This window comes from Haliotis rufescens, unplaced genomic scaffold (assembly GCF_023055435.1).
Source record: "Haliotis rufescens isolate VD_foot unplaced genomic scaffold, xgHalRufe1.0.p SCAF_13, whole genome shotgun sequence".
NCBI classification, from domain to species: domain Eukaryota; kingdom Metazoa; phylum Mollusca; class Gastropoda; order Lepetellida; family Haliotidae; genus Haliotis; species Haliotis rufescens.
The window spans coordinates 30,876,724-30,904,598 of NW_025963813.1; the positions used below are offsets into that span (position 1 = coordinate 30,876,724).

The 27,875-nt window shown below is 40.0% G+C and overlaps 1 protein-coding gene across 1 annotated transcript in view; it reads right to left on the reverse strand.

The window, feature by feature from the left end:
• LOC124121140 (segment polarity protein dishevelled homolog DVL-3-like) overlaps positions 1–27,525 on the reverse strand; it is a 49,954-nt gene extending 22,429 nt beyond the window's left edge. The window contains exons 1-7 of the mRNA XM_048394671.1: positions 27,489–27,525; positions 27,211–27,277; positions 26,145–26,251; positions 12,179–12,250; positions 1,970–2,105; positions 802–895; positions 144–213 (exon numbers count right to left, since the gene is read on the reverse strand). Coding sequence (XP_048250628.1) covers positions 144–213; positions 802–895; positions 1,970–2,105; positions 12,179–12,250; positions 26,145–26,251; positions 27,211–27,277; positions 27,489–27,525 — 583 coding nt within the window. The remainder of the gene's footprint in view (positions 1–143; positions 214–801; positions 896–1,969; positions 2,106–12,178; positions 12,251–26,144; positions 26,252–27,210; positions 27,278–27,488) is intronic.
• Positions 27,526–27,875: the final 350 nt, after the last annotated feature.

The following is a 27,875-nucleotide window of genomic DNA, read 5'->3' on the forward strand; positions in this document are numbered from 1 at the left end:
ATGAAGTTTTAGTTGTATAGCTGTTCTTTTACTGATGATCAAACTGATGATAATCCGCACACCATGCATACCAACTGCATATTCTTCCATTTACAAAGTAAACAGCAAGAGACATGACACTACTGAACAGTGCATCAACTTACCCATATTAAGTGTAACTGTTATTATGTTTAGAGACATTGTCGAATCGGTTATACTGCTAAATGATGAAGCCTGAAACAAAACACAGATCAATGATAAACACAAAAATAACAAATTCAATATCAGATGGCAATAACTGTCTACAAACCAACCCTTTCCAAAACTGACCAGAGCGTCAACAGTTTTCAGTATTCACCGAAACACAAGACTCGAAAAATCATGTTTTAAGATTTAATGCCACATTTAATAACACTATAATTTGTGCAAATGATGCCAAGAGCTCAGTTCGAGCAGTAAAGACCATGTGCAAACAAATAACACATTATGAAAAATAATTACAAAGTTTGAGATAGTTATTTAGAAGGTTTTTGGCACAGTGGTCTGTAACTAAAAAGTCTGAAGGAGCAAACCGGTGGTTAGGTAAACATCATGCTGTCGGGGTATGATGACACACAATCAGCCAGTCACACATAACCACCCATTCCTCTATATATCCAGCTCTATTACAAGCCTGGGTAATTGGCAACCTCTTCTCCCCAGGCATCAAAATAAGGGAATATCCCAAATGATTGGTGAGCAAATAAATATCCCAATTACACTAATGCAACATTAGCATTTATTTTATATTAAAAAAAAAATAACATCAGGATATAATCTTACTCTACTGATAGGAGGCGGCCGATGTCTCCTCCGCCGTTTCCGATGGCGACCATATCGTGATGACATTCCTGTTGTATCAGTAACTGTTGAAAACCTGTAACCACAAAATACAATGATCAGATTGGTGCACTGGTCCAAACACTGCACTGAGCAGTATTTCAGTTATATCACGGCTGATAATGAATTTCTGATTTTGGTAGAGACACATACATGAGTTCCCAAGCGATGTGCCATCCATTATCCATACCCAGCAGCCATGTTGACCAACTGGTCCTAGGGGAGACAACTTAACCTGATACATGTTCCAACCCTAATAGTGATAACATATACTACTCAACTTTTGTTAAGGACCCAACTTTTGACTAACGAGGACTAGTTGGGTATTGGCCTGACTTTCATGTTGTAATTTAGTGCAATAATGATTCAGGTATTGTGATGCGTACCACAACATATCATATGCATTCTATCATCCATAATTTGTTATGAACCTGAAGATTTCCCCCCCTCATTGATACCTTCCCAAAATGCCAGAAATTTTATGAACCCTTAAGATGCCTGCATGTTATCATTACAAGGACTAGTGGACTAAAAATGTTAGTTTCTGCCGCTGCTCGGAGATTGTATTCAATGACATTGGTCATGCAATACATAACTCAATGGTACGACAGCTTGTCAAGCGAATTAACCCTTGTTAAAAGGTGAGGTCAAATTGATTTTAATGTCTCGTCCACTTTAATGAAGCGACGTGCATGTACATGTATGCATGTGTGTGTCGGCTTGTTCTAGTACGGACTGATGCTGATTGATAGTGCTAGCTCACTGAGATACCATGCTACAGTTTAACATTAACACCCCACTCAGACACAGTACACCAACTCTGAGCCGACTAGTCCTTGTTTTTGCCCCTTAATGCCGAGCGCCAGACATGGTAACAACAAAGGAACCATCTTTTGGTGCGACGCGGCCGAGAATTAAACCCAGGACCTTCCGCTCTCCGGGCGGACGCTCTACCACTGGACCACAGAGATGGTCCCTTGTTATAATGTTCAGTTTGAGAGTGAGTGAGTGAGTTTTAGCAATATTTCAGCAATATCAGGGCAGGGGGCACCTGATTTTGCGAGAATGTACAGTGATATTGAACGAAGCCAACAATTACATGGTGTCTCACCTGCTATCATCCTCCGAGTCAAAGAAGCTGGTGGTTTCGAGATCACTGCTCATCATGGTGGATGTCTCATACTGATGGGGGCCGGGAGGCCGCTCTCGATGTCGTTCATGCTTTGCATGGCCATTAATTCGGGGACCTGAAAACAACACATCCACTGTAATTTGTGTCAACAAAAGATCCAACCTTTCATGTCCAGTTATTACTGATGGTTTCACATTTTTAACCTTTAATGTCCAGTTATTACTGATAGTTTCACATTTTTAACCTTTCCTGAAGTTGATGCCATGTTTTCACATAGATGTCAACTGCATCTATAGCCACTCAAGATGTAACTAGTAACCTACACAAATCAAACTTCAAGCTCACAGTTTTCCTAATGCACAGTAGAAAAACACAAACACATACCAAGTATGTCCAAAAAATATTCAAACTTGGCAATTTCACTTGTTAGTCAGTTGACTTCTTCTACTGTTTCTATTTATGTTATATGTAACTGAGACTGAACATTCTGTGTTAAGGTCTTTCTTCCAGCTGTTTATTGTTGTTTTGTTTGTTTGTTGTTAAACGCGGCTCAGCAATATTCCAGCCATATGATCATGTAAATAATAGTATCTGAACCTGACAATCCAGTGATTGACATCATGAACCTCGATCCACGCAATTGGAATCGATGACAGGCATCAACCAAGCGAGCATGCCTGACCACCCGATCCCGTTCGTCGCCTCTTACAACAAGCATAGTTGCCTTTTAAAAGAATGGGTTGCTGAAGACCTATTCTACCTCGGATCTTCACGGGTCCTTTAGTCATTAATGTGGGATGTGTGTTCAGTGGGCGTGTCAGTGGGGTGTGACCTTACCCAGTTGACACAGACCGAACACAACATGTGAGGTCACAGGGGAGGTAATGCCGTTAGTGGAGCTATTGTCAGCTTCACGGTACACACTCATCCCTGACAGTGACAAAGTGACAGTCTGCCAACTCCAGTTGTCCCACCAGTTGTCATGGTGATGGACAGGACAGGCTGCCTGTGCAGGGGGTGTACCTCATGGCCTGAGGGTGTAATGTGTATATTCCCTAAATATCTTTTTCACAACAGGGTCACTTATGACCACAAATGGGGTACTGGGGACCTATTTTAACCCAGATCACCACCCAGGGAAATATTTAGAGAAGAAAGCTACTTTCACCAACCTAAAGACTAAATAAATGTCATAGCAATAATTTAAAAAAAATATTGTTTTAAAGCAGTAAAAATGAATTCTAAGTGGAATTATTTCTTGTTTCCACTAATATTAAGCCAAGTTTTTTTCTGTCAATTAAAAATTGAAAGCACTTATGACAGACACAAGGGAACTTGAAGCCTATTTTGCCCAGAAACACCATAGGGAATATTCAGTTTTTCTTACTATGTCATGACTACTCATTTTGTAGCCAGTCTCTTGTGGACAAATTCTGTACAATACATACCATTCTCCATGGACAAAGTCAAGAAGGAATGGGAGAAATATACAGAGGTAGACACCATTGGCCATACACAACTAGTCCACACTCATTTCTGACTAGTGATTTGTTTTGTAAAATAACTTCGTTTTGAGAGAAAAAACTAGACCCTCTATATTTTCACTGGTCTCATTTCTACATCCACATAAATATGCTGAAAGTATTATCTGTTCAGAAACAAAAGGAGATATTGGTAGTCAAACGAGCATTTCAAAGCTAGTCTAAACAAACCCAGCTCTTGAGAGCAGAATACACCAGCGGTCTACGTTCCCCAAACTGGGAGCAACAATCCTATCTATGCACAACCAACACAAACAAAGAAGTTCAACAGTTTTTGCCCGTCTCTATTTTAGCTGGAGAATGTCTGTCCTGATTCAATGTAAACAGATGCATGTGTCAGTAGGGAGGGAAGATGGTGATTACAGAGCAGAATCCCATCCTCACACGATTCATTAGGCTCTTCACACAATTCATCAAGCAGTAACAAGCCCTGATTCCAGCCGACTGTCCCAGATGGTCCCCCTACACTCCACACCTACAGTAACGGCTGGGAGCTTCACCACTACACCTCACCTACAGCGTCGTCTGGAAGCTTCACTGCTACACCAACACCTACAGCATAGGCTTGACTAGTCCGAAAGAACATCTACCACACAGGCCTCAAATACTGGCTAAAATTGCAAACTCAACAATTGAACTATTTACTGGACTTGGCATTCAGACCAGTAGCAAAGTCTCAAGGGTCTAGAAGCTTCACCGACAACACTGCTACACCACACCTACAATAAAGCATCTATTGGTTGTATGTGCCTTATTAATGACAATGTGTAGGTGGTTGAATACACATTTGGATAGAAAAATGTTGAAAGAATTCAATATCTAATCAATCATCCCATCTAAGTAAACTATGAAAATCTTTATGATACAAAGGCCTTGATTGTCATTCGTGACAGTTTTTATATCTATAGAGAGAGTGAATATAGCTATATCATGTCGGCTTGTGACAAAGACAGGATCTGACAAACCAATAGATGGCTGTGTGAAATATGATACAGACTGTCTGGTTCAATAACACTCGATAGACTTGATGACCACTGCATGTTGGTCAGAAACATGAATTGAGGTGTTCCCTGCACTAGATGTGTGAGACTTCACATGTGAGTAAGTTAGGGTTGAAGTGCTTTTAGCAATATTCCATTTATATCACGGCAGGGGACACACATTGTACCCATGTGGGAAATCAAATCCAGGCCTTTGGGGTGACAAGCTGACGCTTTACCCACTAGGCTACCCCTCCGCCTAACTTTATTATAAGAGAAGTCACTTACATTAGACTCAGTCTACTTGTACAGGGTAACTCTTCAATGAGGAAATCATACTCCAACAAATACTACAGCATTGAATGAATACAACATCCATTTGACAAATCAATTTGTGATGATTTATCAATCACTTGGGGCAAAGAAATTAATCCGGCAAATATTAGGATGATTGTTGAGCTCAAAGGTCATAACCCCATCAATGTCGCCTCAACAAGGATCTAGAAGAAAATGTGACAGTTCAACTAAAAATAAAACAGTCACGTCCTAATTGGGTTGTTACTGCCCCATCAGTCGAGGGCAATCACCATCAAACAGCAATCACTAGAGATTCTTCCATTGATCTAGCCAAGTGATTTCACTGCCTACAATCTCATACAGGCACACCATCTCCCCAGGGACTTATTTAGGGTCAAGTTGCATCTTCCCTCAATACTGTATAGCATAAGACCCGTATCACCTTGGTTACAGGCAAGTACTTAATATATGACACTTCAACCCTGGGGTTGACGACAAGGCTTCCTTCTTAGCCTCTCAGTAGTCATCCAACATTTGTATCAATCATTTGTAGCAATCATTTGTAGCAATCCTTAGCCAGATGGATGAGTGAGTGAGTAGGGTTTTTACACCGCTTTTAGCAATATTCCAGCAATATCACCTCAGGGGGCATGAGACATCTTCACTTTTGGTACCGATGTGAGGAATCGAACCTGGGCCTTCACTGTGACGAGCGAAAGCTTTAACCACTCGGCTACTGTATCAGCCCCTCTTTACAATGGCTACTGCTAACTATCTTACATATGACCTGTGTTTGAAATAGATCAAGCATAAAATGTAATGGGTACTTGATGTAACAATAATGCTAAAAGAAAGACATTTTGGAGATAATCAAATCTTGAGGACACCCCTTAAGTTTAACCACAATGCGTCAGATTAACCTTGAGGTGGATGATTGCTTCTGAAACTCGAGTTAGTTTACCTGATGCCAAAGTCTGTCTTTCTTACTTATCACAACACCACACAGAAAAGGTCAAGACTTTATGGGGGTGGATGTGTGAAGTGTTAAGGGTGGGAGACTGAGGCTGAAGGGTTGAGGGTGGGAGGCTGAGGCTGAAGGGTTGAGGGTGGGAGGCTGAGGCTGAAGGGTTGAGGGTGGGAGGCTGAGGCTGAAGGGTTGAGGGTGGGAGGCTGAGGCTGAAGGGTTGAGGGTGGGAGGCTGAGGCTGAGGCTGAGGCTGAAGGGTTGAGGGTTGGAGGCTGAAGGGTTGAGGGTGGGAGGCTGAGGCTGAGGCTGGAGGGTTGAGGGACGAAGAAGACTGAGGCTGGAGGGTTGAGGGTGGGAGGCTGAGGCTGAAGGGTTGAGGGTGGGAGGCTGAGGCTGAAGGGTGGGAGGCTGAGGCTGAAGGGTTGAGGGTGGGAGGCTGAGGCTGAAGGGTTGAGGGTGGGAGGCTGAAGGGTTGAGGGTTGGAGGCTAAAGGGTTGAGGGTTGGAGGCTGAGGCTGAAGGGTTGAGGGCGGGAGGCTGAGGCTGAAGGGTTGAGGGTGGGAGGCTGAGGCTGAAGGTTTGAGGGTGGGAGGCTGAAGGGTTGAGGGTGGGAGGCTCAAGGGTTGAAGGTGGGAGGCTCAGGCTGAAGGATTGAGGGTGGAAGGTTGAGACAATGAGTCAGAAGGAAGAACACAAGGCTGGAAAGTTGAGGGCTGATGAAGCTGGCAGAAAGTGAAGGATTGTTGGATGGAGATACGGGGAGCATGAAGCTTGCAAGGCATGGTCGGAAGACTATGATAGAATTTGTAGACTTGCTAGAATGCCTCCTGGGCAACATCAAAAGCCACATCCGAATCCAGCTACCCACAATCCCCCATCACAGGCTCTGCTAGCACTATCTACAGCCTTCGCCTACTGTGTAATACTACAGACATGGGTGGAGACTGGTTAACTGGCAGTCTGGGCAGGATCAACATCTAGCTACCCACTGCCAACCTCAATGTGTGCCAGCAGTTTCCTTCATCCCCCATTACAGGGTATTAGCATGGCATTAGCCTACAGATCCCCAGCTCTACTCAGCACTGATTCAGTGATTGCCATCTCAACCAGGGAATCACCAGCAGCTGTTGGGATTCTGGGCCTTGTCAGACAAAACCAACCTTGCTGAATCTAGATAGACCTTCTCCATGGGTTGGTGGGTACAGCACCAATGATGGGTGAATACAAGCCCAAGTATAGCCAGTGTACAACCCATCAGCATTATCAGGCTGGATCAATAATATTTATATGGCTGACTTACAAACTATTTGAGTTCATGGGGTGAGTTGACACTGGAATATACAGACCTTTTATCTTACATGTACACAAAATTGCGAATGATTATTTTTTATATTTTAGTTTGTGTCAATGAAATGTTTCCATGCTTTTCTTCATCCAAAATTGTAAACATCAAGGAGAAAAATATGGACTTTTTCTAAAAATATTATTTCTTCATGTCATGTTGCCAGATTGTACTTGGGTTGTAAGAGGCACCATATCCTTTCAACATAGTCTAACATATAGCCTATGAATTCTTTTATTACAAAATACATTTCTCTCCTCTAAAAGTAAAACAAATAATTTTCCTGATGTTGATGTGGAATAAAGCTGGCTAGACTTGCTTTCCTATAAATCTAGATTAGTTTTGTTTTCATAAAATACATATATTCCACAGTCATGGTGCAGGACTACACTTCAACACGGACATTTGTTATATCAATTTGTGAACTGCAATGAAAATATTGATCATTCCATTACAGAAAATTACAAGTATTATCCCCCCGAATAAGTTCCCACTTTCCCTCCTGTGATGCTATTCCCTGTACACTAGAAACAGTTCACAGATAAAGTTGATGAGTATTTCCTAGACCTTAAAAACCATCACCAGATCATGAACTTAGGTGTCTTTGATCCTAGCTTGCGGAGTCATATCTCCCAAGTTTATTAGTGGACCTGTTTGGTCCATATTCTGTCTGATGTTGCTGTGCCAACATATGTACACTACCACCACCATGTATTCATCTACCAGGAGCCACAAAGATCCGGGTTCGAATTGGTCCATGCTTTTCGTAAGAGGCGACCAACGGGATCTTGTGGTCAGGCTCGCTGACTTGGTTGATACATGCCATCATATCCCAGTTGCGTAGATCTATGCTCAAGATGTCAGTCAGTGGATTGTCTGGTCCACGTGCCATTATTTACAGACAGCCATCACATAGCTGGAATATTGCTGACAGTTTTCATTTCAGTTGGTTAATGTGACAAGCATGATTCTCATCATGCCAAGGAATTCCCAAAAGCTACATATAAAACCTTTCTTACTCATCTTAAACAAAATACAACATTTCTAACTCCCCCATAGAAAGAGTTAAGTACTGGCCTTGGGACTTTTCCTCTCCGAAAAGCAACTTGTGTAACTTCAAACCTGAGTTTTGCAGTTCAAAAGGTAAATACTTTGTGCCGTTCCACACAAACCTGACTGAAAAAACTTGCTTGTCCCATACAGCGGACAGATTGAGTTCAAACCTGTGATTCCATTGTAAAGATATTCCCAGTGTTTCAACATCCTCATGTTTTCGTGTAATCAGACAGCAGCCCATCCAAGTCGGGGGGGGGCTGGGGCATATAATGAGACAAGTGGCCCCCAACTGGCAACGTGTCGATTGTGTTGCCTCTCATGCCTCATTCTCAGCCTTTATGGTGGCTCTATTTGAAGAAGCCTACTTGCATGAAATTCAATTTAGAACGGGGAGAAAAGTAAAGTGTACATAGTCTGTGACTTAGAAAGAAGATGTAAATTAACTCAGATGCATTTATTTGTTGAGAAAGTGTTCCAGCGTAACACATACCTCCCTTCAAACTCTTCTCTTTGCCAACAGAAAGTACTTAACCCTATGGCAAATGCTACGTCATTTCACTATTATCCTATCTCTGGAAACTAACTAGGATAGGCTCCAATCTTTAGCTACACAAACACAGTTTAATCGTCATGGTAATTAGGAAGCTTCTTTTCTGCTTCCCTTGACTAAGATGTAATTTGGTAGAAACATCTCAGGAAATTGTCTTTTTTATGATATTCATGAACCGAAATACATAATTTGGTGAAAAGTGATATTCTGTCAATATACCCTAAACCGATAACAGCGCTTTTTGTAATACATATTAAATCTAAAATCCTCACACAAGAATGTCTGGGAATGTGACAAATCTCAACTCTTCTAAAACCAATTTCACATTGAGCATATGCATAAACAGTAAGCTGCAGAATGAATGAGCAGGGAAAGAATGGTGTAGCTGAAGCCTAAACCAGTTTGCCCAGCGTGGAGCTCTGACTGTACATGCTGTAGACACAGCATGGCTGCTGCAGCAGCTGTGGTCATCAGTCATGCTGCAACAACATTGTGACAGGCTCAGCTCCTGCATCAAGTCAAGTCAAGGTGCCAGTTTCCCATACAGACATCCTCTTAAAACATTCACTTTTGTTTGTTTGTTGTTTAACGCCGCACTCAGCAATAGTCCAGCTATATGACAGCGGTCTGTAAATAATCAAGTCTGGACCAGACAAACCAGTGATTGACATCATGAACAGTGATCCACGCAATTGGGATCGATGACAGGCATCAACCAAATCAGCGAGCCTGACCACCCGATCCCATTAATCACCTTTTACGACAAGCATAGTCGCCTTTTACAGCAAGCATGGGTTGTTGAAGACCTATTCCACCCCGGATCTTCACAGGTCTAAAACATTCAGTAACTCACCAACTGTTCCCTGACACATCGGGAACATTGCTGACTGCGGCATTTAACAACATTCACTCTTTGCTGAGTGAGTGAGTTGGGTTTAATGGTGCTTAGAACAGTATATCAGTTATATCACGGTATGTCAGATTAATGTGGGAGGAAAGCCTGAAGTGATGCAGTACTCAAACCATTTTGGTGAAACCCACGAGTACGGGTATGGTGCTGACAAACCCAGAAATATAATCGAGACAAACCGGGATTCAAATCATAGTATTCTGGCGTGCCCACGGGATTTGACTTTCCACAGTGAATTGCAGCGCTATAGATGAGTGGGACACACGTGTCCCTATGATGTCATCAACTTTGGATAAGACATTCTAACTCTATGAAATTTGGAAATATATATACAGGACATTTTGGATGACAGTGTCAGTGTCCTATAAAAGTAACTCTATGAAAAGGTACCTATTATGACCAGTGCTGATTATTAGCTATCCTGTTTCCTACTAATCTTGACTTAGCTAAAAAATACATAATGATGATAAAATATTTAGAATGAACAATGTTAGATACTGTCTGATTTATTATTTCATTTTACCACACGGCAGCCTTTCCATTTGGTCACCTTGTGAAAAAACAAAACACATGATGTATTACAGCACATTAGGAGGTAATCTAAGCACATGTTGACCATCACAGCACATAGTGTACAGCACCAAAACACATGAAACATCCAAGCAATGATGTGGGCAGCACTAAGCTGGTGAAGCACAGTGGGACAGAGGACATTTAACATCAGTGCAACTGCAACACACTCCACAGAAACAAGGACTTTGTATACTAGTGTGCACTAATGTTGGACTACATCACTGTATACATCAGCTGTCCCAGGGGATCTGCTGTATTTAAGGTTTCCTGTAGATTAACATTTACTCCTATAAATAAAATTATCTTATTTCAAAATATACAAATGTAAAAACAATTAAAGACAGCCTGATTTTCTCATATTACTGAAGTTAATCTGTCATGCCAAGACAAGTTAACTATAGTAATAGGAGAAAGAATCAGATGGTCCTTTACTTTTTTTTAGTAGTATACATATCCACAAAATAAATACAAATGGAGCCCAGAATAAAGGTTAATTCAGTGAGGCAAACTAGACTTGCCAAATCATTCTAGACATTAGTTGGATTCATTTATTAGTTTATTCTGTCGGAGCTGGGAGACAGGCTAGGTTTCCTGCAATGTAATTGAATCTTGGGATCATCTAATGTGTTTGTTGTTTAACGCCGCACTGAGCAATATTCCAGCTATATGACAGCGGTCTGTAAATAATCGAGTCTGGACCAGACAATCCAGTGATTGACATCATGAACATCGATCCATGCAATTGGGATCAATGACAGGCGTCAACCAAGTCAGCAAGCCTGACCATCGGATCCCGTTAGTCGCCTCTTACCACAATAATAGTTGCTTTTTACGGCAAGGATGGGTTGCTGAAGACCTATTCTATCCCGGATCTTCACAGGTCAGGGGACCGTCTAAAACATTAGGGTCATGACAAGGACTCCTTGTCTTTCCTGCCTAATTTAGAACACTGACCACTCTGTACCTTGGACTACTAGCCAGAGGCAGGAGTCTAGTCAGATTACAATGGGGCTAGCAAACCTACTAATAGAGCTCATCTGTTCAAAAGTAAGCTAGTAAGAGCTCAGGGGTTTAAAAGCAAACTCAGATTATTCTGATTAACTGGTCTGTAGCCAATTTGAGCAGGATTACTTTAGTCAAGCAAGCTTAGACATATACTACTCAAAAGAAGTTAAAGAGTGCTCGATTCTTTCATATTACTATAGTTAATCCGTCATGCCCTGACAGATTAACTATAGTAATATAAGAAAAACACCAAACGATGAGTTTGGGCTAGTGAACTCGATAGTCTTTTTTAAAAGCAGTTTTACCACAGGCATGGTGCTACTAGTAGCTAAAGTGATGGTGTACATAATTTCTTCATGATTAGCACATATATTTTTCATTATTGAAATCCCCTTAAACAAGCAATGTGGTGCTATGCACAAAAAGGTAATAAGCATGTAGCAAGTTCACGAGGTCTGTGCTTTTTAACCATTAACCCAAACATAAATCGTACATGTTCTAGTCAAGTTAATGTTCCAAAGTTCTCATGCAAAAGAGCAGAATGTGTTGACAAGTATGCTAGTGAATTAGTCTAGGCTAAAGGCTAAAATGTTTTTCTGCCAAACTAAACTAGTCAGTCTAGGCTAAGAGTTTGAGTCTAGCACAACGAGTATCTGATCTACACTGCGACAAGTGCTAGCATACGAACTTGAAGCAAAGCCTCAGTGCAAGACAGGCATGTGAGTACTGTTGGAACAAAGGTGTCTTGAAGCCTTAGTGTCAGCTGAAACAAGCAAGAAGCTTGGTGTTCTCACACCTTGGTGCCATGTGTTACAATCATGTGCCATGTGTTACAATCATGTGCAAGCCAACAAGAGCAAGTGAACATAGCAGCAATCAACGTGCAAAATGTGAGCGAACGTGCATGTTTGGCCGCGTCCATGCTGTGGCAACGCCGATGCTGTGAGCAGAGAAAGGTGAAGGTCTTACCGAGGTGGGCGGTGTGTCTGTCCCTATACTGACTAGAATGATTATGTCGCGAGCTCCGGCTCGAGGGGCGGTCTAACACAACCAAAGAGAGAGAGAAAGACAGGTCAGTCTCATGCTACAATCAAATTAAATAACCATACATGTGATATATAGGAGGGTCCAGACAGGTAAGAGGCCAAAAGTCTGGAAATATTTCTGTATGTTATGACAGTTATACATCATAGAGCTGGAGTATATATAACATATAGGACAAATATTTTTTTCTCTCTGACCAAACAATATCATTCTTCAAGGAGGAAATGAAATACAATTTACTTTGGAATATGAAGCTGGTACAATTTGAATCATAAGAAACAATACATCTAAATGCAACATATTTAATTAATTCCACACTACTCTCTGCCAATGAGGAATCTCACAGAATCCAATGAGGGAGGGGGCAGTTTTGTGGTATCACATGTATGACCCTGTTAAAAACAGATAATGTCATGTCATGCATCATTTCTGGTCACATCAAAACTGAAAGAAAAGAAATAAATAAGCTACAAAGTCAACTTACCCATGCATTCATAATAAAACGTAAGTAAAAGCAAGTTGAATATTAAAGTTATTTGTGTTGGTCTGGCTTGGGTCATGCAGAGCTATCAGAGATCAAGAGGAAGAATAGAAATTGCTGGAACAATGTAAATCATTTTCGTAGTATTCTGTTGCAGAGTAAGAGAGTAAAACTTGGGTTTACAGCTGCCTTCAAATGACATGGTATGGATCTGACAATCTTATCAGGACAAATATATTTAGCAAACACATCCAACTGAAGTACTTCATTTTATAGAAGATTTTCTTTCACAAAGGGGCATAAACTTTACAAATAGTTTTAAATAGCTGTGAGATTGCTTAGAAGAAGGGTCAAACATTTTATCAGATGTAAGCAAAATTATGCAAAAACAATCTTGGTTTGAAATGCAAGTTTAGAACTTGGAAATTAACCGTAATTTTCACTAGTCGACTAAATGATCTGAACAGAGTTGCCATCTATCGTATGGTAAAAGTGAAAGTCCACAATGAAATGTCATTGGTCCGTCCTGAATCTTACTAGTCATGGACTAATGGACTTTTGCTATTTCCAAACCCAGAACTGATCCTTAAGCAACCGTTATGCCATGTTTTTATGGAATCTTTCCTGATATCCATATTTGTAAGCAATACCTCACAGAAATAAGCCAAAGTCTTTTCATGTCAGTTCTACAATAGCATCTTTCAAAATGGCCACCACTTGATGCTATCTGGTGGACAACTAGTGACATGTGGTAAGCAGATCAGGCCTCCTACCAGACAACTACTTCTGATATGTATCCTTACGCACTTCCTATGACAGGAACCACATCAATCAAGAATCAGTACTAATCAAGCAGCCATTAATATTCATTAAAAAGATCAGCCAGTCTCAAGCAGTTTGTCATCTCGACAGTCCTCTCGTTACCATTTGTCTGACTTCAAAGCTAAACGAGTTCCAGTACCTGATGCATATTTTGTGCTGAAAGGAAACTTAACTAAAAAGATATGATTTTGTTTGAAGCATAATTACATATATGTACTGTAACTTTTCCCTTCAATTCAGCTCTATTGCATTAAAATGCTTTAACCAACTTTCAAAACCTGGCCATCCGGAATGTGTGGCAATTCATCTGGTGTGTGTTAAACAAGAAATAGATGAAAAGAAACATTAACAATATTACTGCCCACAAAAGATCAAACAGGAGTCAAAGAATATCCATTTTCACGCCTTCACATTCAGCTGATAATGTGTCAAGTTACATGTTCTAACATAAGCGTTGTCTATTCAGCCTTGGGCTGTTGTCACTCTCATGCTCTCTGTAATTTTTCTCAAAGGATTACCAGAAAACCTAGCTTCTGTTTCAAAGATGTTCATCAAGTAAGGGTAGGTTAATTTTCCCAAACGATTTTTACTGAAACAAACCTTTGCAAATAACCAATTTACAAATGTTCCCAGTTGTCCTGGGACGTGATTAATAACCATACTGAGTGAGGGAGTGAGGTATTACAGCTCTGGGCCATCAAAGGGCGATGGACACCAAGAATAGACTTCACACATGGTTCCCATGCTGGGAATACAATCCAGTTCCCTGGCATGACAAGCTAACACTTCAACCAAGAGGCTACCCCAACACCAGTTTGACGACAGGGTGAGTGATTCAATTAAGCCAAATCAGCAAATATCAAGCTCAATTTTACAAAAGATACTTCCTGTAAGAAAAGAGCACATTATTCTTTATGGATTTGCAATAAATTCCAATACTTTGAATCTTGTGCTGTACCTGGGATTGCCCAGCAGTTCACATACAAGGTTTGAAAAAGAGAATGTCTTCCAGTTTTCAAGCGCAACAGAATAATGCTTCTAATCCAAGAGTACTCAATGTCTCCAACAGGCTGCCCTTTAATCTGATAAAGATAAGCAAGATAAGAATACTGACATGTCATTTTTTACCAAGCTAGACACCTCACTGATAAAACCACTAGTCCTGGGCTATTCCACAAGTGATCTCAGCTCTAAGACGATCATATCTCCCAAAGACTTATGACAATCATAGCTTTAAACTAAGTATGCAGATTGCTTTGTGGACTGGGACTGACCACTGTCTTGTAGACACAGTGATCTGAATAATTTTGTGACCAATGAAAGCATAGTTACTTCCTTTCATTCACTGAAATCGAAATCACGCACAATAATCTGAGACGAATCGTGTCTTGATTCAGTTGGAATAATGCAAACAATTACTTGAGAATCTACCAAGAATACTGAATACATAAGTAGTCTTTAAATTATCTCCCAGACAGTCTGGCAGATGGGGGCAAATTTCATGCAGCCCGACAGAAAAGTCACCAGCCGTGGGCTGGTGGGCAGGCAGTTATTTCGGACATTGTGTAGATAGCGTATTTGTCAAACCCTACCATATGAGTGAGTTATGTTCAACACTGCTTTGAACTGTATTCCAGTTACATCACGGCATGTCAGCTTAATGTCGGGGTGAAAGCCCGAAGTGATGCAAGTCTCAGACGTTTACCACTTTGTTGAAACCCACAAATACGGGCATGGGGCTGACAAAACTGGAAACATAATCACAGCGATTCGAACCTATGCTAATAGGGACCCATGCGCTAGGAACGCAACTCTGCACCGTGAATTGCGGCGCCATAGTCTGGGCCACCCGTGCCCCATGGCTCCTTAAAAGACTGGGCCACCCATGCCCCTCTCGCCTTGCCATATGACTAAGAGCAAGCAAGGCTATATCTTTGCAAATGGTTCTTTATGTATTTAGAATATGGTTACAAATTTGCAAAGGTCACCGGACTGCCTGTCTGCTGGATATATATATACATATACACATGTATGCTCTTAGATATTCATCAAGATCTACAGACAGGCTTTGTCTCAGTATGGGGTGAGGGCATCAAAGTAAGACAGGAATCCTCTACAGGGATCCTAGGTTAAGTTTGAAGTCGGAAAGATCAAAGGCATCGTTCACCTGTTGAGTCGACAACAACTTGTGTCTGAAGACACCACTCTCTAACGGAATGGTTCCAGTCAATCACTGTGGCAATATCAGCCATACATTTACTGGGCATCAACAAACATATGGTCTACGTTTCTCTCGTTGTAACCGTATGACAGTAAACTTGGCATACAGGAGATCTTTAATCTGTCGTCAGTTCATATACACCTAATCATCATCATAACAGTAAGGCCATATGAAGAACCTCTGTATGCAAAACGTCCCTGGACTAACTGTCAATACCTTATAAACTTAACATTATTTCCTCATATCATGGGTTGAACATGAGGGGGTAAGTGACTAGGGCTTCAGGTTGCTGAGAACAGTATTTTAGTCCCATCATGTCAGCTCCATGTGGGAGGATTGCTTCAAGTGATACAGGCTGCAGACACAAAGTCCTTGGATGAAACACATGAGCATGGGTATGTTAGTGACAGACCAACATAATGAATGTGCAAAATCTGGGTTTCAAACCCATGATCAGCTGATTCTGAAAAGAGAGACAATTCTACACGCCAGCTTTTGGTGCTTAAGACCACTGGGTCACAGGTGCCATCTACATAGCTGCCAACTTTCCCAAATTACAATTAGTATTTTGTTCCGTTGTTCTGGTCGGGGCACCAAAGCCTCATGATAGTGTGATTCCGAAACTTGACCACAGCAGTTTCTGGTAATACGAGTGGAGTGTCTCGATTGGACGGATGTAAAACTATAAATAGACTTCACACCAGTTGATAAACAAAAGGAGCTTGTGTTTGCAGCAGACAGTGTAAGGCCTAACAAAACAAGGTTCATACAGACGTGGAACACCAAAATTCAAGGCCTTTTCAAGGCTGCTAACGGTCATGTTCAAGGCTATATTAGTCGCAAGACCTAAAAGCAATATTTATTTTTCACCCAACAAAACATAAATTAACTATAATAATAATTGTCATGAATTCTTCAGGCACACAAATCTACCAATGTGATAAATCTCAATTAAGCATCTTTGGTACATATTTCTGTGTGCTTTCATACTTTGATTAACAAGTTTATGTAAATTTGTACAAATTCAAGGCTTTTAAAGTTAATTTGGTGATTTTTAAGGCATTTCGAGGTTTACACTAAAAATGAAGGCTTTTTCAAGCTTGTTCCAACACTGCAAAATGACCTACAAATTTAGGAATAAATCACATTTTGTATATTTGTTGCACATTCGTAGCCAATATGAAACATTCGGACAACTGTCAGCTATGCATACAGAACACTTTATTTCATGCACTATCTACACTGAAAAAGTGAACACAATTAAGGAAAGCATTGACAGGCAATAATGATAACTTGAAGAATTTTCCCCCTCCCCTTCACTATTAACGATACACCAGACACTAACAGTTTAATCTGTTCTACTGATAGAAAGCACTTCCATTGAAAACAGCTGTAACATTTTTTCTACTGTTGTTTTGCTGGGTGTTCCCTTTCTTTTCACCATCAGCATATCAACAGCTGTGTAATTAGGATGCATCTTCAGAGTAGCTGGATGCAGATTACTGGAGTGAGTGAGTGAATGGCGTTCGATGAAGCCTGTAAGAATAGCCAGGACATACTGGAGGTCAACTGCATAAGAAACGGTCCGCACTACATGAAACTTGAAGCAACCCATACTTGCTGTTAGAGGTGACTATGCTTGTCATAAGAGGCGACTAATGGGATCAGGTGGTCAGGCTCGCAGACTTAATTGAAGCATGTTATCATATCCCAATTGCATAGATAGATGTTCATGTCATCAATCACTGGATTGTCTGGTCCAGACTCGATTATTTACAGACCACTGTCACTTTGCTAGAATATTACTGAGTGTGGCATTAAACAACAAACAAACAAACAAACAAACATGAAACTTGATGACATACAATTAGCCAATCAGAGGTGATCATTCCCCATGTTTCTGCAAGCACTATTCATACACAGATCTATGAAACAAAATATGTTACAAGTTCACCCTTTTCACGATTTGAAAGATGAAGTTTTACAAGCAATCAACGGGACAAGTTCCACGGAAATAATCATTGGTCCCTAAGAGCATTTGATCGACAACTCCAGAACATCGACTGTTATTAATTTCACTCATTCTGCCCTTAAATTGCAAACATTCCATCAATGTCTCTCCTTTCATTCTCTTAAAGGTCAACACAATAAGGATGTTGTCATTACATACGTTTCACTATCATGTCCTGATTAATCTACCAACAGTGTCAAGTGGTCGTCAAAACCGAATCTTATGATTAATATGAAGAAAATCATCCTAATCCATGACATCGGAATGAATATTATTTTTGTTGCTGAAGTTTCCAAAATGCCATCATCCCCTGGTACCACTGAACACCATGGGGCACAGCACCAAATGACCAGCTCCAATGTCAACAAAACTACATTTCCCTTCATTATTTCACAACATGAGCCCAAGTGTTCTGTTTCAAAAGCCTTTATTACTGGGATTGTTTCCTGTCATTATACCTGTTATTAGGACTTTTTGAAGTTAATGACCTCTGACCTACATAACTTTGGACATAAAACATGATCAGCACTAAGTGTCGCATATGAAACTTGTCAAGGGGCACTGCACTTTTGAGTTGCAATGAGAATCATCAATGGCAATTTCTTAAACAATGTCACAAATATTTTCTTCATAAAAGTTCTACTGAAGACAGAATACAAGATTGACAATACATAAACATTTTTGCTAGTTTCATCCAAGGCTAATTAATTGTCCACAGTTCTATCATCAAATCATTCGCCATCCTAACAAATCATATTTCTTTTTCATCAGGAATCACTAATGGAGCAACATTATTGTTCAGTTTCTGCTAGACAAGATTATTTTTTCAGAAACTTCCCAGAAACACCACCCAACCACAACACAACACACGATATAATAATCAGAGCCTGTAACCAATGTAAATCACTGTACCGAACTACTGGGTATTTCAAATAGGATATCCTGTTATCATAACATCATACTTGAATGTGCTGGCATAGATTTATGTTGACACAGGTATTCGTGTTACCATCTGACTTCTCCCTCGCTCAGCAAGGCTCCTGTCACACATGTGTTTCTTACATAGCTGCACCCTATGCAATGTGCTTTAACAGATCAACTATAGCCCTGTCACAGCATCATTACCTCCTCTGCTCACTAAACAAGGCTTCTGTACTCTCTGCCTGCAGACTAATTTCTTCAATACCTCATATTTGAGGGTTTCAATACCTCAAAATTGAGGGCTTAGCTCAGTGCCAATGACATTTTTTAGTGTCTGGATTTAATGTATTTCAAAGTTGAAAAGTCACCAAAATAATTCATTGCAATGAAACAAAGCATATTGCAGATATTTACTTTTTTTAGTACTGCTCTATATTGTAATAGATTTAGAGAAATTATTATTATTCTTTGAGATGGTAGAGAATAACATTCAACCATTTGTCTTGTACTATTCAGATGAGTGACTTTCCAATTATGTTTTTTGACCACACCTTGTTCAATGATGAGGACTGAGTATAACATGTACAAATCCCAAAATATTTCTAAAATTACTCTGTTAAAGCAGCACATAATATCAGGAAAAGGGAAACTTTGCTGTGCTGAGGGGGGGTATTATGCTGTTGTATTTAATCAGCTGTCAGTTTTATCCGGTGCGAATTGAAAAGATAACTTAGTATTTGACACCAGTGCTTTGGTGCAAAACCTCATTGATTTGACTCCAAACTTAGAAAGAAATTGAAAAATCGGAAAATATGTTGGCAGGTTTGTAATTAGTGTCAAGGGAATCTTCCTGCCTGGAAGATGAGAGCTGAAATCAGTGCTGTCAGCTTGGCGATGAATCAGTCACACGTGACTGCTGATAAATACGCATGCACATAAACTCCATGAACCAGTCATCATAACTACCGTCTCCATGCATCCTTGAAGGTACACATTTCCAGGAATATTGTTTTAAGCTTCTATCAAGACAAAAACACATCTTAGGCATCACCTAATTAGAAGGCCCATGGAAAATGATCATTTGATGTACGAGGTCTTTGGGGCTAACATGGAGAACCTACTTTGGTGGATATTAACATCTTGAATTGAGTTTGGATCTTTTCTCAGGCCTTTGATTTACTAAGTATCTTTTCTCTTAATTTCACCATTCCCAATATCTACAACAGACCAGAAGTCTATATGTCAAGGCAAAATTTGCAAAAGGTGTACTAAATCTAAAAAGTAATTTTGGGGTTGTAAATTCTATCAAAATCTATCACCGATGTCAAATTAAGAAAAAAAGGTCAAATTACTTTAGCACACAAAATATCTGAAACAAACTGTGAAAATTGAGACCGAATTACACTTCTCTGTGTGTATTGCCTCCAGCTTAATCACCAGTCTTTATCTAAACTACATCTGCATGTAAGAACGCCACAACCCACAAATAAGCCATTGCTACATTAGTCAGCACTCATTTCATTGCGTTTTGATATTTGCCGAGATAAAACAGAAATAAACGCCTGAGCAAATACACTTGCAGAAACTGTTACATAACTACTTGACAGTGCATTCACATAAAATGTAATGGGCATTCATCTTAAGTATATTATCAAGAGTGGGACTGGGAGGGCGTGTCACTTAAAATATGTTGAGGTAAACTGTTAACAAAATAGGGCTCAAGTGACAGTGTGAGTGAGTACACTTTTAACCAGTAATTTCACATCCATATATCTCCCAGGGACGATCTGGGTTAGAATTGTCTTCGACAACCCATGCTTGTCATAACTGGTGACCCATCAGGATTAGAAGGTCAGGGTTGCTGCTGACTTGGTTGATGCATGCCATCGTGTCCCAATTGCATAGATCAATGACCATGATGTCAATCACTGGATTGTCTGGTCCAGACTGGATTATTTACAGACCGCCATCACATAGCTGGAATCCTGCTGGGTGAGGCATTAAACAAACAAACAAAACAGCCATACATCAAATCTGCACAAAACACACCGATGACTGACAGAGTGAGCAACACTCCACTCCATTGGGCTATGAGGACACAATCTCAGCTTGTGGTTTCCTCCACAAGACTGATTCCTTGTCTACTGAACGTATTCGGTCCAGCAAGCTTGGTTAATAATAATCCATAGATAAAGTTCAAGGGATAGAAGCTAGCCAAGAAAGTCTACTATCCTGAACAGTGAATATATGACACTTTTTTAGGGATAACAACTTCTTTTATTCTTTGCCATGATGTTTCAAAGCTACTTCTTGCCTCTTCACCTGATGAAGGGGCAATTGTTATCCATAAAAAGGTGTCATATATTCATGTTCTTCCAACTTCAAAACACCTATCAAAGACTTTAGCTTGAACAGTGATAACATATAGCAATGCCAATAACTTTGAAATTTCACTAGCCTTTAGTATTACTTTAATATTAACAAAACTGGTCCAGGCTAGTGCTAATTTTCATCCCCGCAACAACACTAAAATAGACTGAAAATGATGGGTAATCTCAAAAGACGTTGGCAAAGACTGCAATGTTCCAGCTCAAGTCAACACTATCCATAGTCAGCTCCCATTGGCACCAACCAATCCCCATTAGTCCTTGACTTACAAACATGAGGCAATAGTTACCATGGAAACCAACTAGGGACACAGTATATTTAGTTCTATTTGTATTCTACCATGGGCAGCTACCAATTTGGATTCTACATTATCAACGCTCATATTCCTATACCACAACACTTGAATCTTCTGGAGTGGTACGTTATCAGTACAACACTTGAATCTTCTGGAGTGGTACGTTATCAGTGATCAGTTAAGCTTCTCCTAGACACAAGTATTGATTTTTGAGTTATTGATTCACTGATCATGGCAGTTTCAAACAATAAATCAACTGACAACATGACAGCTTTCCTTCAACTCTCACCATTCTTGACCTACTTACCTACCACAAACTTTTCAAAACAATGCCAAACCTTACCTTACTTCACAAATCAATCAACATACAGAAGTGCACCTTGTATCACTGTTTAAATCTGGACTCAAAACTTACATTTTCAAACACTACAACTGAATGTGTATATGTTTATTATCTTACTCTCCCCTCTCTGTTGTTTATATATGTACATATGCTGTGTTGTGCATTGAGCATGTCCCTCAGTGATTAGGAATTTTGAGCCTAGAAACACCATTATTATTATTATTACCCCCCCACCTCCCCAAATGATCATTTTCCATAAACTACAACACAGTAGTACTAACTTCACTTATGATCTTAATGAACATTAAAACGTCAGAGAAACAAATATCTTCCAATATTTAAGTTCTCTGATTCTACTTATGAGGTTACAGACAGACATAACAAATACATCGACCAACCTCCCTTGAAAGGTACAGATCCAAAACATGCCAGAAAATACCTTGCCATGGTAGCTCCTCAATGTCAAAGTCGTCATAAAATCGACTTTTCATGATGTCAGAACTGCAGGATCTTGCTTTTGTCCCAGGCGAAGATCTGATTCAACTGTAATCAACACTCCTACAGGTAGACACTGACACTTAACCACTGCTTAGTGTTAGTCCTGACACAACATGCCATAAATCTCATATAACATTATTGTCTCCCGTCATATAAGACCATACTGTCTGTGTGATACAACACTATTGTCTGTGTGTATAACACACAACTGCCTGGAGAGATATACCCTGTATAGCACAGCTAGACAATATCACGTGTCTATATTTGTTTAGCACAGCACTAAGGGGTAGGAAGGACACCGATACAATGTTTATACCACCGTCAGAGAAAGATAAAGACTTCATGTCACATGGTAATGGCTACCAATTGTGATAACAATCTGGTTGTTTGTATACTAAAGATCAGGAACATACACGACTAAGGGCAGATATTAATCTCAAGAAGGTTTTTATGCCTTTATTTGCGTGATTAGAAGGGATTGAGTTCCTGACCAATAATGGCCATCACATGACAGGTATCAATACCTGTTAATACCTGGTCCCATCTACTGGCTCTGTATTGAACAGTCTGTGTGGCACCTACATATTGATCACAATGTTCACTCTCAAACTGTATTCACAAATGGGTCGGCTGGAACCATAAATAATTGTGCAGATGGGTCATATCAATGAATAATCCTTCTTCCGTTCAACTCCAGATGTTGCCATAAGAAGGTGAAAGAGCCTCACTGACAATGATTCTCTCATTCTGAGTGTGTTGGTCAATGCTACTTGAAGCCATATCACCACACAGGAGAAGAATTGGCTTCATTCTACTGTAGGGACAAAAAACATTTCGGATAAAAGTACAACTCTTCCAACCAAAGCATTTGTTGTGTACTGACTTATTCAGCTGTATGCACTGATGTAAGGAATGCAGGCAAACTGATGTCAAGTTACTCCTGAACTGACTCAAAAAGAATTGATCCGTACCTACAACTTTGATATTGACAGAATGTTGGCATGTCTTTTTTTCTAAATTGCCAATAATCTTATCTTCTATTTACACATAACATGTCAAACATGCCAGGATTGTCTCCCCTGAACCCTGTATCCTGACCCCACACTGTCAAGCCCTTGGGCATCAAGCAACAGAATCTGAGTTTATCACTGCAATATTTCCCCCTTAGAGTCCCCTGACATTTGGAGGTGTGTGGAGTGTGTTATTTCATGTGGTCGAGACGGAAATCAGAATGAGGCTCAATCCTTATCCGAGTGGCATCCTGGGAAGATACTCTACAGTATAAATAAACATCTATCCAATCACGTTTAGCTCTTCACCTGCTTGCACCCAGACAGGGGGTGCTGTATCGGGGTCGCACATCAATACACATAAACTCAGTTGCGGACGCATTTTAGAATCATTTAGGGCTTATTTTACACCTGTGGCATAAGGTGGTACAGCACGGGTATGGTGCTGACAAACCTAGAAAAACATCATCAGGCCAACTAAGACTCCCACCAAGACCTTAGGTCTCTGGCATGCCAAAACCTGCAACTCTGCACAGCGAAAACCAAGATAAAATCTAGAATAACAAATTATATCAATTTGTAGATTTATCTGCACATACCTGATTTGTAAATTAGAGATCAAACATGACACCTAAATTATTAAAATCCAAATTAATTTTGAAATGGCGAATTGCGATACATTTTCAAACTTTCTTTTCAAGATGACTCATATTTCATAATCTCAAATTTATTCATCAATCACAAATTCCCAGGACAGCAACAGTATCGACACATTTCCTGTACATCATCTCATTGTGTTTATGGTTTTGCTACCAAATTAATCAACGTCTCCCAAAAGGAGTATAGATATCACCACAAACTGGAAAATTGCCAAAAGTTATCTTCATGACCATACTTTACAACATAGTCATGATAGCTACCAATTCTATGTTATTTTTCATTCTGTGGTTGAATAAGATAAAACAAACCTATTAGTCAAAAAGACCTATTTGGAGCTATTTAAAAAATAATAATAAAACAATAATTTTTTTCTTATCCTAAGTATCAGAATGTTCTTATGTTCTTTGGCAAAACAGTCTTGAAAATACAATTATGACCACCCTGCCACTATTTTAGCATGTCCTAATACCGTATTTCCTCGATTATACGCTGGTGATGAAAAAAGCACAAATACGCCAGGTAGTTTCATAATGCATTACATATTGTATTTCAACTACTGTAAGCGTTCAACACATTGTCCCTGGAAAACTAAAGCATTTTATAGAACTTTTAAACTTCGGTACCGAAGGAGAGTTTGAGCGAATCATAGTCAGAAATTGGAATTATAAGGCTGGTTCTTGATTAAACGTTGGTAGTTAAGAGTGTCTGAAAGCGTTTAGTGGAGGAATACGGTACTTAGGCTATGGAACTGAAGATCTATCATGCTCTGACATCTCAGACAACAGTAGGTACACAATTATGAATATTACCCATATTAGGGTAGAGAGATAAGTGTAATCTGCCGAATGATATGATGATGTGATATGATGTCACATTGCTGAGAACAATAAGGCATAACATCCATTGTTCATGACATCACAAAGAGATAAGGTTATGCTATCTGAACAATATGCTAACTTAGCAATGTTTCTCCAAAGGTTGGACATTTCAACATATTTCCTTTCTTAAAATGATAATGAACAATATATAGAATACATGAAAGTCAGAATTAAGCTTATTTCACTTTTCATGAAAGAATGCTGTAAGTCCACCACTTAACACCTAGTACAAACAATCCGTAAATCCTTCTAGCTTGTATTCTATAAGCACCCAGCAACCATCTTCCTGAGGCAAGGGCATTAACTGACTGTGAAAGTCGAGTTTCTATCCTTGCCCAACTAGGCTGGAATTCCTGTGCACGATTGTAGCGCTACCAGTGACTATTACGAGTTATGTCTCTCCAAGCCTCTCCTATGGAACAATCAGATTCCACCTCTCGTATCATTTGCACTTATTCTGACCAGGAACCCAAACCAGGAAACAAGCCTATACTACTGAAGGCCTATTTTGCCTTGGAATCCCAACAAGCAGACAAGTATGAGTTATTGGGGACATATTCTGACCAGTTCAAAATTTGGGGAGGTTCATGGCCTTGTGGTATTCAAACTTACTGGTGTCAGTCACAAACATGAAACATATTCTATCAGTTTCTGCTGTACATTGTTCCAAATAAAACATGAGACTCAGGTGGTGTTAATAATAAAATTGGATGTTGAAAGTTACAGATAACCTTAAGGATCCCACAATTACAAATGCTGCTATACAATGTCTTTAACCTGCATTGCCAGTTAAAGCCAACATCGACATATTATTCCATTCACATATAAACCAAGTACGTCCTTCATCAAGAGTTTGTCCTAGGTCTGTAGACACTGTGTAAAGTCGTTTCTTAAGTTATCATCACAGTTTACCTAGCGATAGGCAGCTATCAAGTACTGTCAGAGTTTATTCTATCAATCGCTACTAGCCTCATAAGTGATTGAGTGAGTGAGTTGGATTTAATGCCGCTTTGAACAGTATTTCAGCTATCACAGCGTGTCAGCATAGTGTGGGAGGAAAGCCCTATGTGATGCACTTTGGTGAAAAACACAAGTACGGGTATGGAGCTGACAAACCAAGAAACATGATCAGGGGGAACTGGGATTTGAACCCATGCTCCCAGGTTTCTGGCTGCCCAATGGATGCAAACTGTCATGCCTTAGACACCTGGGCCACCTGGGCCTCCACTGGCCTCATAAAGGCATATGTTTATCTCCTGGGTATATATGGGTATAGATATATATCTCCTGACTTTGCACCAGATATATCACAGTAACCTAGAACATATAAGGGTGTATATACAAGGGAGAAAACTCTACATACCTCTCCTTGCCGCTGCACTGATAACTGAGTCCGTCTCCGTGCATGTGTCACAAGTTTCATCTCGACTCACTACTGATGCGTTTGCACTGAAATAAACAATGGCACGTCTAAATATAATATTTTATGCTCGTTAGATAGGTAGATAAATGGTATCTGAAAGACACTCCTGTAGTAAACTCTACATCTATCAGGCAATGATTCTGATGACTCCTTGCCAAACCTCTGTATGAGCAAGGGAACTGTTTACCAAATGTTCGAGTCACGGTACACCTGTGTATAAATCAAGCCTGGGCCAGACAAACCAGTGATTGACACTATGAGCAATAATAAACACCATTGGGATATGATGACACGCAAGCAACAAGTCTAGGCTCATAACCCAATCAAAGAAGTAGCAGATGTAGTCCTTGCCTAATAGTTATGGTATCACAAGGACCAGTAGAAATTTGCCATTTGTAAAGGTGTTGCTTTATGTGATAATTATAAGGACTAGTGGAACAAAAATGTTAGTTTCTACTACTGAGTAGCCTCTTATGACCAGCATTAGATAGTGGGGAACAACTCCAATAGATTCACACTGACGTGGTTAGTTCAGCGTGTAGAAACCTGCAAGGGGTAGCGATCAGCCAGGTATGACATAGAGCTAGATGAATCATTTCATTTTTCTTAGAAACGGACAGTTATTTCTTCTTTCAAGGGACAATAACCCTCAGCCACTGGTTCACAGAAGGACTGTACACAATACATTGTGGATCTCCTTGCATCTACCTTGTTTATCAAACATAATGTACCCATGATAATAGACCTCTAGCTAATGTACTTGGAAAGATGTTTTCCCTCATCCAGTCACCAATCAATCTGCCATGGGAGAGAAACTGCCCTTAACAGTTTGAAAATGATATAATTCTTGGTCTCCCTGTCTCGGCACCCCCAAATCATTGAACTCTCCCAACCAGTGAGATTCCTGGATTCAGCATGAATTTACATGATCATCCTACATCAGTTCCTTCCAGAAATATTACAAGTTATTTCAGGATATTGTCAGAAAATATTGCACGACCACTACACATGAGTTCGTCCAACTTCAACATTTATAGTTGGAGGTAAACCTTTCGCTGTAGCTCTGTCTGGATCTGCAACAGCAACAGCAACAACAGCCACAGAGCAACAGCTGTTCAACGGCTTAAACAGACATCTTGATTTCAATCATGGAAACTACGCTTGGCTTGCCTCTCTTATGCAATGAAAGCAAGCACTGCTTCTTTAGAGTTGTTTTGACAGATGTCACAGTGCTGTTTCGCAGCAAATTCCCAATTATTTAGCCTGTTCCTGAATAGGTAGAACCAGAGCTGGGTCCTTCAACAATGAGCCCAAACGCCATGGTTTATTGTATCAATATACAAGGAGTCAGGATACAAAAGCGAAATTAAGTGTAACAATGTAACCTTGGGGTCACAATTCAACATTACTGAGCTCCAAATTGATTTGATACCTTATGGATCAAGTACCCAGTTACTTGTGAGCTGTTGCTTTCAGCAACAATCCAGTGATATCATACCAGGAACCCCAAGAACGACATTTACCCTTCAAGACTCAAACGTCTTCTGTATTTTGCTGTGATGAGCAAAGTGTGAACAAAAAGACTACATTATGACAGTTGCTGTAAACTTGGGGCTGAATACTGGCCACTGAGCAGGTCCAGATAAATCCTGCGTACCCATCCACTCTATA